Raw genomic sequence first — 13449 nt, forward strand, 5'->3', positions numbered from 1 at the left:
CTTCCCTGATTTCTCTGGAAAGGAAGGTCCCTTCCCTCCGCTGTGCTATGGGCATTCTCCTTTTGCCTACGTTTAGGGGTCTGTCTCCCCATCCCCAAGTCCATGGCTCCCTGAGGTCAGGGACTGGGACTCAGCACTGTGGCTGGCTTACACGGAGTAGGTGCTACATGAATGAAAAATGAATGAATGAATGAATAACGGATGGATGGCGTACAGGACAAAGTCAAGGTTATTGCTACAGTGTGAGGCCTGCAGACAGGGCATCAGTGAGGGTCTGTCCCAGGCGGCTCCAGAGGCAAGGCCAAGGGGCTAGGAAGTTGTCGCTGCTGGTCTGAGCTCTAAGCTGCCCCCTCCTGGCACCCATGCAGTCCCCAGCGCTGATTCCCTTCCTTGCAGAGCTGACACATTTCTGGTTTAGAGGGTGAAGAGGTGAAAGCTACTCAGTCAGCCTAGCATTCTAGGAGGCTGGCTCTTGCGACTCAGCTTGGCTGCCCTTAAGGCCAAGGAGAAGGGCCAGACTCACTAATAAGGACCTGCTGGCAGCACCATCCTTGGAGCCCCATCCAGAGTAACCTTCCTCCACCCGCCAGGGACCTTAAGCTGCTGGTGAGTGTGAAGCCCACAGAACTGAGGGCTTAGCGCCACCTGCTGGCCACAAAGAAGACTTACTTCAGCAGAGAAAATCATGGCCACTGGTCCTAGGTTTTCCATCAAACCTGAGGGAGACTCCCAGCCTTAAGGCATAAAACCCAGGGCGGGGCTGGAAAGCTCCAGGCATAGAGAGGCAGTTCAATCAAGCCTCCCTCCTCCGCGAAGGTGTTCTTGCCCACTGATGGTGCTACCTCCATCTGGGGGTACCCTTTCTCTATGGCACTAGCCTCAACGGGACAAAGAGGTTCACCTGAGTGCTACTCAGCCCGGCAGGAACTTCTGTGATAATTTTGTTTGTGATATTCAGCCTCCAGGACTGCATTCATTAGTCATCACATGACAGCAGAGGAAGCAGTCCAGCCCGTCCACACGCTATGTGCAGAGCTGGCTCGACTACAGGGCCCCTGAAAAGGAGAAGGGAAGTACCGCGTGTCACTGTGGCCCAGCAGGACTATGAGAGAAGCACCATTCTCCTTTGAGTTTGTAGATGAGGAAACAGGATCAGAAAGGGTGATGTCTTCGACCATTCAGGCTTCTATAACAAAATACCATAGACTGGGTGGCTTATAAACAATAGACGTTTATTATTCACAGTCTGGAAGCTGGGAAGTGCAAGATCAAGGTGCCCGTGGATTCAGTGTCTGCTGAAGACCTGCTTCTTAAATGGCTGTCTTTCCCCTGTAACCTTACATGGTGGAAGGTGTGAGGGAGCTCTCTGGGGCCTTGTTACACAAGGGCACCAATCCCATTCACGAGGGCTCCACCCTCATCACCTAATCACCTCCCAAAGGCCCCACTTCCAAATACCATCACCTTGGGCATTAGGATTTAACATGTGCATTTTAGGGGGACACAGACATTTAGCCTATAGCAGGAGGTAATTTGCCAAGATCTCACAGCTAGTAGGAGACAGGTCCAAGATTTCAGTCAAAGTCTGTCTAATGCCACAGCCCTGCTCTTCCCTCTCCCTCTTCCCCACAGCACACAGTCCCAGTGACCCAAGCTCCAGCTTTTAGTAGGGCTGCACCTTGTTGTGTCACATTCACCACAGGGAGAAAGCTGTCTCCAGACCAAGGGCAAAAGGGAAGGTGGAACTCCACAAGCCCCTGGGGCTACCTGAGATCCCAGATTGGAAACTGGCAGCAGGCTTGGCTGTTCTGTGACAGCCTAGATTATGTCCAAAACACCTATGGAGTCAGAACAACCTCATTGGCACTTTTTCTGGCCCACGTGCATGGTGAGCCCTCCATCTTCCTCCTCCTTACAGGAAGACTGAGGTCTTTGCCTTCCAGGCTCTTCTCCCAGCCAGTCAATTGGGCACATCTGCTACCCATCTGTCCCCAACTCATATCAATGGTGTAAGATGTGTCCTGGGCCTCAGTCCTGAGCTTCAGAGGGAAGGCAAGCCAGGCCACCCTCTTCCTGTGTGCTACTCTAGAAAAACTAGCCCACTCACACACTAGAACCTGCCCAGGCCTAACACCTGTGGATTCGGCATCTCCAGCCAATGTCACCATGAGACCCACCCAAGCCCCACTAATGTGCACCTCTGGCCCTTCTGCTGGAGAGGACTCACGCAGCTTCTCCAGGGCCCACGCTCTCTCCACGGGCAGGAGGCTCTGTCCATCTGAGCTCCTTCCCCACATCTTTTTCTAGGGAGAACTTTCCCAGGGAGCTTGCATTCACAGGAGGAGAGCCACCCTGACACTCCACAGGTCTCTGGGCTCCCCAGGGCCTCTGAGGTCTCCCCAGGCCCAGATAACAGACACTCTGTGTTGTACCAAGTGTCCAGATAACTTTAGAAAGAAGACATGAATTCCGTTCATCAAAGTCATGTTGACCTCAGGTCCAAAGAACAACAGATTGATTCCAGCTTGAAAGAAGCTGGGGAAAGGAAGAACAGTGGGGTTAGTCGGAGCTGGGCCAGAAGTACCTTTTGTTGTGCTGGATTCTGGATTATTGGCAGCCCCCCTGCCAGATCTATCCACCTAGGGCACTGACTCTTTATGGGAGGGGAAGCAGGTGCTACCCACACCCTATTCTAGTTCCACTCTGGGCAGGTTCAACTCTGGAGTGATGTGAAGAGCAGGCTGCCTGGACTGGTCAACCTGGGTCCAGGAGTTTGAACTTCTCCCTTTCCCCTGACCTCAGTTCCTGGCAGGCACCAAGGCCAATGAGTGGAACGAGTAATACAAAGTGCCTGTGCATCTCCACAGCTTATTACCTTCAGTGGGGGAAGCAACAATGTTCGGGTATGCAGCACAGGTTGGCACTACCTAGAAGCTGTCTATAGCTTATAGGATCCAGTTAACCCTTTTGTTAGTCACACACCTCCCCTTCATGAAATACTGTTCCCTGCAGCACAAATATGTCCCAACCTCCTCCTCCCCAGATCATCAGCCCCCAACTGAAGCAAACCAGACTTTGGGTAGTCTTTCCTCTGTTTACTCTTGACTTCATTTGATCAATTCCAGTTTTTTTCATAATGCCATTATTATTGCGGGAAGGGGAGTAACTTCAAGGTAATCCAGAGAGAAGCAAATGCAACACAGTTCTGACTGCGATGCAGATTCCTTTTTGTTAAATGCCGACTGTCTCCTTGGTTTCCCATTCACCTGGGAAGTAGAAGAATAAAAATCATTCCATAGTTCCATCCAAGGAGGGCGGCTCCAACAGTGTGCTCTTGAGCAGGCTGTCTGGGTCATCAGGAAAAGTCACTCCAGTTACTCACGTATTCTCTGAGAAACCTTGTCATCTCTGCCATCTGTCTCTGTGTAGGAACTGCCAAAGTCCTTCAGTTCCCCATCTCAAATAAGCGGTGAATGGGTTACTTCCCTCATTCGAATCCTTCAGTCCCTCCTTGTGTCAGTTTGGATCTTCCAGGAAGCAGCTTTCAAGATGGAGTCAGAAGTACAAGTGAGTACTTAGGGGTGGCTCCATGAAAGATAAAGGAGAGAGACTGTAGCGGGGAAAGCCTCAGACCACAGTGCAGGCTGACTGTGAAGGGAGAGGCAGGGGGAATGAGGGAGGACTAAGATGAGCCTCAGGCTTCAGTACAGTAAGTCCTCATTTAATGGAGTTGGTAGGATCTAGGAAACTATGACTTTAAATAAAATAATGTAGAACAAAACCAATTTTCCCATAAGCTATAAGAAAGAATTAAGTTCACAGCGTATTTCTGGTCATAAAATACATCAACATTCTAAATAAGGACCAAACACTTCAATATTTAACACTGAAATAAATGTTTACATATACATTTAAGAATGATTATTAGGCCAGGCACGGTGGCTCATGCCTGTAATCCTCGCACTTTGGGAGCCCAAGGCAGGAGGATAGCTTGAGCTCAGGAGTTCGAGACCAGCCTAGACAACATGGCAAGACCTTATCTCTACAAAAACACCAAAAAAATTAGCCAGGCATGGTGACCTGCGCCTGTAGTCTCACCTACTCAGGAAACTGAGGTGGGAGTATTGCTTGAGCCCAGGAAGTAGAGGTTACAGTAGGCCAAGATTGTGCCACTGCACTCTGGCCTGGGTGACAGAGTGTGAGACTTTGTCTTGAAAAAAAAAAATTACTAAAAACAAATAATTATTCACCCAATGATTCCAGTTCAGAGTTGTGGGTGGCCAGAGCCTATCCCAGTGGCTCAGAGCACTAAGTGGGCATCAACCCTGGAGAGGATGGCATCCGGCTGTAAGGCATGCTCACACCCACACCCTCACTCAGACTGGCACCATTTAGACACCCCAATTTACTGAAAGTGCTCATCTCTGGGATCTGAGAGGAAACCAGAGTACCTGATGAAAACCCATGCAGAACATGCAAACTCCACAGAGCCAGTGGCTCAGGTTGGGAATTGATTTTTTTTTCATCAATGTGATAACAAAATGACATCAAACAAAATGATGTTATTCTAGCACCTAATACACAACTCTGAGGAAGTCATGGCCACCTCAGATCCCCGAGATCAGCAGCTGGAGATCTCGGGATGTAGTTCAGTATTCCAGCATCAGCTCCCAACACGGAGCTCCTGCCTTGCTCAGTCAATGGCAGGAGCAGTGCGGGGAGAGCAGGGCACCAGCTGGAATACTGAAGCAGATCCCTGAGATCTGCAGCTGGAGCCCATCAGCTGACTGCACTCCTCACACAGGCTCTCTCTCGAAGGGGGCCTCAGAGGCACATCTCTGTGGCTACCACACTCCTTTTGGTCAAAGCTCAGGTTCCTGAGGAGTTGTAGCACTTAGCTTATGCTGTGTTAACAAAGCCCGTATAAAACAGTGGCTTTAAAAAACATTTTAAATATTAAAAGTATTTTCCAAGTATTTGAGAGTTGGCTCTGCCAGCTCTGCTGATCTCAGATTTGCTCACATGGAGTCAGGTGGCTGTCATCTAATCTAGCCTGGCCTCCACTGGAGCAACAAGGATGTGGGAGCCAGCATCTCTCATCCTCCAGCAGGCTAGTCTGGACCTGTCCTTCTCTCAGCACCATTAGAAGCACACAAGGAAGCAAATGAAGACACACAAGGCCTCTTGGGGCTTACACTGGGAACTGGCACACCTTCACTGCTGTCTCCTTATGTTGGCTGAAAGACGTCACATGGTTGGAGACACTGCAAAGTTACACAGCAATGGACATGAATGCGGGGAAGGGTGAAGGATTGGAGTCATCTTTTCAAACAACTACAGAATCCAGCTGATCATAAAGGATTTGTTTTCTTTTTCCATAAGCATCATTGCTGATGTTGGGGTTATCAGCAATAAACTGATAGTTTTACAGTCTCACCAATGCACCACAATGTAGCAGTCTCTCATTGCCCAAGGTATCACCTGAAGTTCTTTTGTCTCACAACCAAGAAAATTAAGGAGCATGGAGCCCAAAGGTGAGGTTGGAGCAAAAGTTTAAAAAGTGAAAAAAGAAAGCTCCCCACTGCCAAGAGGGGGCCCAAAAGAGTGTTGCCATTTCACATTTGAATGCAGAGGCTTTTGTAAGAAATTGATGAGTGCTGGGCATCTCATTTGCATAAAGCACAAATTTGTGGTAGTTCTACCCTGTCCTCCCAGTGTGCATGCAGGCCCTTAGCTTGAGTTACTCCATGTGGCTTTGTTCCCCTTACTGCGCATGTCTCAGGGGAAGGAATTTTCCATTGTGGTCATCTCTGGGCAAGTCTCCTGTGTAGTCTTTCTTACCTAGGCAGCTGTGGACATGTCTAAGACAAGCCTCCCTGTACAAGTTCTCTTATCTGTGCCTGCAGTTTGATTTTTCAAGCTGTTCTTTTGTTTGGAAGAATTTTACCGAGGACCCACCCTAACTGCCTGCCTGACTGGTTTCTTCCTTCCTCCTCTCTCATTCCTGATTCAGGAGTGGAGACCCCAACTGCTGTTGGGGAAAGTGGACGATGACCACTCCTGGCTGCTTCCTGCTGGAAGGGGGCGTCGTTGGGGTTACAGCAGTTAGGGCTCCTCCTGAGATTGGTCTAAGGGTCCCCAGAAAAATGGCGTGTCTATGCATGGTTCCATCTGCAGCACCATTTGGAGTTTAACAGTCTCTAAGTGAGTGGAAACAATTTGAGTTACAGTATTGAATATACAAAGTCCAAACATTAGTGCAAAACACACAAGCAAAAGGGGGCCTAATAAAGGAGCTAACCAGTTCCACAAAGAAGACTGGAATCCATTCAGCAGGGATTGTAGCCAACTAGGACTAAAGCCCGCACTTTCTCTTAATCTATCAACGTTCTAATATGATCTTTAAGCACCCGTACATTCTCTTCCACTTGACTAGAGGTGTTGATCTAGAAGTGACACGCTTCTTTTTAAAGGTGCACAGGTACCCCATACTTTGGCCATAAGGATATCTAGGGCCTGTCTATTTTGCATAACTACTGAGGCTAAAGAGTTTATGGATTGTTGTTGTGCTTCTATGGCTTCTACTGTTGGCTTCTGCCCTCGTTGCATCATAACAGAAATATTAAGTACTGATCTTTCAAGGACAGGAATACCAGCAAACCAGAAGAGGCCTCTAGCTATAGAATCCCCTATCCCTGGTTTTTCTAAGATAAGATTGTCATGTGCAGGTCCTACCCAATCTTCTCTTTCAGTTAAGTCTCCATATGAGGGCATGGAAATGATAGACCTCTTTGTTCAGCTCATCTGAGATAGCACACTCGCTAGAAAAGAGGGTAGGTTAGGGATGTCCCCAGATGATGCTGCCATATCAGTGGAATTTAAACATAATAGGTCAGGAACCACTGCCATGATAGTGCAGGTTCCCTTCCAGTGCCTAGGGAGGATTAAGTGTAGCCAGGAGCCACAAAAGAAATAAAGCCCTGTCCCCTGAAGAGCCAGTGCTAAGTTGTAGCTTGTGAGAGACACAGGCAGATCTTTCTCATATCTTAGAAGCTTCCCCCTCTTGCATATAATAGGAGCATCTTTGGGATGGGGATATCCATACTCAGGATAGTCACTCATGATGCCATTTGGAATTTTACATGCTAAATGAGAAGAGTCCACCTGATAAACTGAGTTTTTTGTTTTGTTTTTTTTGAGACAGAGTCTTACTCTGTCACCCAGGCTGGAGTGCAGTGGCACAATCTCGGCTCACTGCACCCTCTGCCTCCTGGGTTCAAGCAATTCTCTTGCCTCAGCCTCCGGAGTAGCTGGGACTACAGGAGTGCACCACCACACCTGGCTTTTTTTTTTTTTTTTTGTATTATTAGTACAGATGGGGTTTCACCATATTGTCCAGGCTGGTCTTGGACTCCTGACCTCGTCATTTACCCGCCTCGGCCTCCCAAAGTGCTGGGATTACAGGTGCAAGCCACCACACCTGGCCGACAAATGGAGTTTCAAAAGACCAGGGACACAATACCAGGGACACAATATGTCCTGGCCAATATCTCAGATAATCCTTGTGGCAGGGGCTGTCAGTCCACAAGTCTCCTGTTCTGTTTACCTACAGATTTGTAGGCCACTACTACTAAGCATCATACAGGGGGTCTGGAATTCCATGAGGGTGCATGTCTGGGAAGGCCCAGAGCCTGCCATTCCCAGCAGGACTTCCAACCAGGAGGAGAGGCTGAATTCTGAAAGCTTCCCCGCATATGGCTTCCAATTTTCTTAGATCATCCTTATTACGTCTTTTTCTCCAAACCTCCGAGCTTTCAGTAATTACGAGTATGGTGTTATAATATTTGAGATCTCCCAGGTATGGTCCTTTTCTTCTGCTTTTAAAACAGGAGGAGGCATTTGCTATTACCTGGCCAACTTTTCCTAGCCTGAGGGTGTGAAGTTTATCTTTGGGGAAAGTGTTTGCTGGTACCAGGGAGGAAATGCTTTCCTGGGAGGAGTTAGTTACTCAGTTGAAAGTGTTCCCATACCATGTTCCATTTATGCCTGACAAGTCTTTAATGGCTAAAGGTAAAGCTAACAAAGGGAATCCTAAGACAGTAAATACCACGTCATCAAGAGGTTCCTTAGTGTTGCTGAACTGAGCAAACCGCTCAGGACAGACCCAGCAATTAGTCTTGTATAAATGGGCCATGACTGACACCGTAGAGGCTAAAGGGTGTGACGTATTACCAAACCCAGTCAAAAGTCCTAGCAGACTCGGCCCACTGGGTAGCAGCTGCTTTAAATGAGGGGCCATCATTGCTTTGGAAGTACTTAGGGAGCCCAAAGCAAGGAATTATTTAACTAATTAGTATTCTCACCACCTCAGAGGCCTTTTCTGTTCAGCATGGGAAGGCCTCTACCCAGTTAATGAAGGTATCCACCCACACCAAAAGATATTGAATACCATTTATTTTGGGCATATGGGTGAAGTCTATCTGCCAGTCCTCCCCTGAGTAACTTTCCATCCTCTGAGTGTGGTGGGGAAGAAGCCATCTATTAAAGCGATTGTTTTTAAGAGGGTTTCACAGGCATTAACGACCTATTTGACCATTTTTAGTAGATTTTCTCCTGAGAACAATCTCTGGACACATTGATGTCTTATGCTTTCCTAAGTGAAAGGCTCAGTGGAGGATTTTAAGAATCTTCCATTGGCTGGAGGCTGGCAAGCATACTTTGCCATCTTCTGATTGTAACCATCCTGAGGGTGGAAAAGTATACCCTGGAGAGGTGGCCCATTCTATCTCTGTAGGGGAATACTGAGGCTTTATTTCCCTTATGTAGGGAAATGTAGGAAGATCAGAGGCATCTCAGGTGTATTGGGACCTTGGGGCCTTCTTACTGCTGACTTTGCTCTTTGGTATGATAGCCTGTTTCCTTTGGCTATTTCATCTACCGCCTTCTGATGCCCTCTGCAATGTCTTACTGCTAATTCTCATGGGAGGAACACTGAGGATAATAGCCTGTTGACGTCTTGACGGTATTTAATGGAAGACCCATTAGCGGTGAGGAAGTGCCTTTCCTTCCAGATGGCAGCTTGGGCAAGGAGAACTAGAAAGGTACACTTGGAGTCAGTATAAATGTTAGCTGTCTCTCCTTTGCTTAGTTCAAGTGCTCTTCTGAGAGGGATCAGCTCAGCTGATTGAGCGCTTGTGCCTGGTAAGAGAGGCACATTTTCAATAATGTTATTTAGAGTGACTACTGCATATCCCACTTTACAGACTCCCTGTCCTACAAAAGAGCTCCCATCCATAAAGTGGGTCCAGTCTGGATTTTCTAGGGGAATTTTTTGAGATTCTCCCTAGCGGCATAGGTTGTACTACAATCTGTTCACAATTATGTTCAGTTTCTCCAGTTTCCTCTGGGAGGAAAGTGGCTGGGATCAGGCAAGGACAGATTTTTAACTGGACTGCAGATCCCTCTAGCAGCAAAGCCTGATACTTGAGGAGGCAGCTGTCTGTTAGCCAGAGACTCGCTTTAGAGGACAGCAAGCCTGTCACATTATTTATGTGAGGTACAAACAGGTTATTCCCCAGGGTTAACTTGGTGGCCTTTGGGACTAGCAGGGCTGCCACTGTAACTGCTCAGAGGCAAGCTGGCTATCCTTTAGCCTCCAAGTCAAACTCTCTACTTAAGTAACCTACTGGCTGTTGAGCTGGGCCTTGAACTTGAATTAAAAGTCCCAGGGCCATTCCTTTCCTTTATGATACATAAAGATTAAAGACCTTCCCTACAGAAAGACTAGGGGCTGGTGCTTTAAGCAAGGCTTATTTTAACTGATTAAAGGCCTTTTGACCTTCAGGTTCCCAGGTCAGGAAGTGAGTTTTAGCCACTTGAATTTATTTTATAAGGTGATATAAAGGGCAACCTATTTCATCATACCTGGGTATCCATAACCTACAAAAACCCGTAATGCCCAAGCATCCCTCAGCTGTTTGAGGATTCTGGGGAGGGGAAGGGAAGAAATGGGCTTAATCCTCTCCTCGCCTAGTGCTCTTGTTCCCTTCTGACAAGACCAGACCTAGGTACTTTACTGAAGTCTGACAGGGCTGAGTCTTAGATTTTTGAAGCCTTATATCCCTTTCCAGCTAGAAAATTAAGGAGAGCCTCAGTGCCCTCTCAAGAAACTTCCTCAGTCGGGGCACAGAGGAGAATGTCATCTACATATTGTAAAACTTTAACCTGAGGATGGGATAATTCAAAGTGATCTCTTGACAATACTTGCCCAAATAGGTGGGGACTACCTCTAAATCTGAGGCAGTACTGTCCAGATTAACTGGGTTGTTTGATGGGAGGAGTCCTCAAAGGCAAACAAGTATTGGGAGTCAGGGTGTAAAGGTAATACAGAAAAAGGCATCCTTTAGGTCCAGAACTGGGAACCATTTAGTTCCCTTGGATATTTGAGTTAGCAAAGTATAGGGATAGGGATCTACTAGATGAATCGGAACCATAGCCTCATTAATAAGGCAGAGCTCCTGAACTTGTCTCCATTCCCCATTGGATTTTTGCACCCCTAATATTGGGGTGTTTCAAGGGCTACGGCAAGGCCTAAGGAGGCCTTGTGCCTTTACATTATCAATGCTGGCTTCTAGCCCTTTTCTACTTTCTGGCTTCAGGGGGTATTGTCTCTGGTTAGGAAAAAAAAGTGGGATCCTTGAGGTGGATCCAGACTGGTATACTTGTTATAGCCCAGCCACTTCTTCCCTGAGTTTCCCAAACCTCTGGGTTAATACTGTTTTCCACTAAGGGGAGGCAGAGTTTGTCCTGGAGCCATAAGGATGGTGGCCCCCATACATGCTGGAATATCTCTACCTAATAAAGGAGTGGGACTTTCAGGCATGATTAAAAAGGCCTGTGTAAACAGCAGGTCTCCCCAACTGCAGCTAATAGGTTGAGAAAAATATCAGGTTAAAGTCTTCCCTGAGATGCCCATCATGGTTGTGCTATGGGAGGAACGAAAGCCTGAACTGGAGAGGAAAACACAGAGACTGGCTCCAGTGTCCAGAAAGAAGTCTATCTTCCTCCCTTCGAACTCCAGAATCACCTGGGGCTCCTGGTTAGTAACAGTCTGAGCCGCTGGAGCCAGGGAGTTAAGCCCCAGGACCCATCAGTCCTGCTGGACCATTTGTGAGACTGGCTCTGGACTCAGTGACCTATGTCTCCTGGGGCAGTCTGCCTTCCAGTGGTCCCCACTGTATACTGGACAGGGTTGAGGTGGCTTCTTCTTGCTGCATGGGCAGTCCCTGTTGAAGTACCCGGGTTTGCCACATTGGTAGCAACTAGCAGGTGCACCTTGGGGATACTGGATTTTATACAAAGTGCCCACAAGAGTCTCTGCCTTTTTCCTCTCCTTCTCCTGGGCCTCCTCCTGGTCTCTATTATAAAAGACCAAGGTGGTTACCTTCAGGAGGTTTTCTAAGATGCTATCTGGTCCCATGGCCTGTTTCTCTAGCTTCCTTCTGATATCAGGGGCTGTCCTGAGTAATAAACTTGTCTTTCAAAATTAGCTGTCCCTCAGTTGAATTATTTATGTGAGGTATAAACATCCCTCACAGGAGACAGGAACGTATGTTTCACTACAGCCTCTCTCAGCCTTTCCAAAAAGGCTGAGGGAATTTCATCTAGTTTTTAATCTATCATGGAAAGTTTGGGGTAATTAAGAGGCTTGGCTCTGGTCCTCCGTAAGCCCTCTAATAAGCACATTTGAAAATGTTATTTGCCACTCATCTAAGGTACCACTGGGATCCCAATTATGTTGTTCAAGGGGCACTGCCTCCCTTCCTATTGGGTATGTGAATGCTGGTTCTTTCTCACCTTCTTTCCTTATTGAGCAACTAGAGAAGACATGTTGTTCATCTCTGAATTTTTCTGCTGCCTGCAGGGCTACCTGTTTCTCTGCAGTAGTTAAGAGTTTAAGAGCAACATAATATCACTCCAAGTAAGGTCAAACACCTGAGTTAGGTTTTGGAAAGCCTCTATATATCTAACAGGGTCACCAGAGAACTTGCCCAGGTCCCCCTCTATTTGCACAAGGTCCTGTAATGAAAAGGGAACTTGGACCCTAGTGGCACCACGTCCATCAGGCATTTACTGTAGGGGTAACAGTAAAGTTGGGGGTTGGGAGGGTAGAACTGGAGTTGTTGATGATGTGGCTGAAGGAGGTCCCAGAGAGTGGGGAGAGGAAGGACTGGGGCATCCAGGAACTGCATCCGAGTGTTCCCTAGGGGTTTGTTTCTCAGACTTTGGGGAATTATCATCTGTGGACTTGCCTGATGTATCTGTTAGGAGAGCAGGGTAAATTCCACAACACACACAAAGATCTGGGTTGTCTCGCAAGGCAAAGAAGGCTTGCACATAAGGAACCTCGGACCATTTTCCCTCCTGTCTGCAGAAAATATCTAGTTGTTGAATGGTATTAATATTAACACTTCCCTCAGGAGGCCAGGCCTCCCCATCCTGCAGCTGGTAAGATGGCCATGCCCGAGTGCAAAAGAATACGAGGCGCTCTTTCTTCAGAGTCTGAGTGTCAAAGGAGCTCCAGTGTTTCAGAATGCACTTGAGAGGAGTATAGGCTGAAGATTATTTGTTACACATCTAGAAAAAGAGGAGAAAAAAGGCATCCCTTAGTCTCCTTTGTCCTTCTGAAGTGACTGAGGGAAGAGAGAAAAATAGAAGGGGTGTCCCCCTTCTCCTCTTTCCTCCTGTTTCCTCAGATTCCTGGTGACCATTATAGGTGCCGCCCATGGATCCAAGTATGACCTTCACCCATGAATCCGGAGGAGCTAGCTTGTGGTCACCTGCACAAGGCTCTAGCTCTCTGCCCTGCCGGTTTCCTAGACCTACTTGGCCCATAAGGCTCCTGAGATTCCCTAGAACCCTGGGAGAGACTGTGCAGTAGTTGAATTTGGGCAAGACCCTTTAAGGAAGGGAACATCTTAACTCTATCCTTACATCCTCTTACTACCACCTGGGCAAAGTTATGAATTTCTAGAGAATGAGACCAATTGATTTCTAAACATAAGATCCCTTTCTCACTTAGATGCCAATGTAGCTGTGTGCAGAACAGATGCCTCAAAATAATGTAAAAATTGAATGGCTGTTCTCCCTCCAATGGGGATAACACTGAGGCTAAAATCTGTCTTGCCAGGGTGGCTTCCTCCTGGCTGTTGAAGGAGTTTTTCTGCTTACAAATAGGGCATGGGGCCTGATCACTGAATGAGGGACATAAGAGGTAAAGGAATCGGGGAACTAGAGGTTTTGGGCAAAGGGCTGACAAGGCTTCTCAAAAGAAAAATCCCATCCCACTAGGTGGCACTGTAGGGTTTGAAATGTTAGGAAAAAACTGACTACAAATTCTTTCCAAGCAGCGGTCAGAAAGAGAGGCTTGGGGCTTAATAGGCTGTCCCC

At 47.5% G+C, this 13449-nt stretch overlaps 1 protein-coding gene across 1 annotated transcript; it reads right to left on the minus strand.

Moving 5' to 3' along the window:
* Nucleotides 1–1211: 1211 nt before the first annotated feature.
* On the minus strand, nucleotides 1212–12621 carry LOC135967049 (natural cytotoxicity triggering receptor 3 ligand 1; the record flags this gene model as incomplete). The annotated part of the gene is made up of 1 exon (XM_065528430.2): nucleotides 1212–12621. A coding segment is annotated over one exon (492 nt), but the record flags the coding sequence as incomplete, so codon positions are not given.
* Between the last annotated feature and the right edge of the window lie 828 nt (nucleotides 12622–13449).

Source organism: Macaca fascicularis, chromosome 14, assembly GCF_037993035.2.
Source record: "Macaca fascicularis isolate 582-1 chromosome 14, T2T-MFA8v1.1".
Classification (NCBI taxonomy): domain Eukaryota; kingdom Metazoa; phylum Chordata; class Mammalia; order Primates; family Cercopithecidae; genus Macaca; species Macaca fascicularis.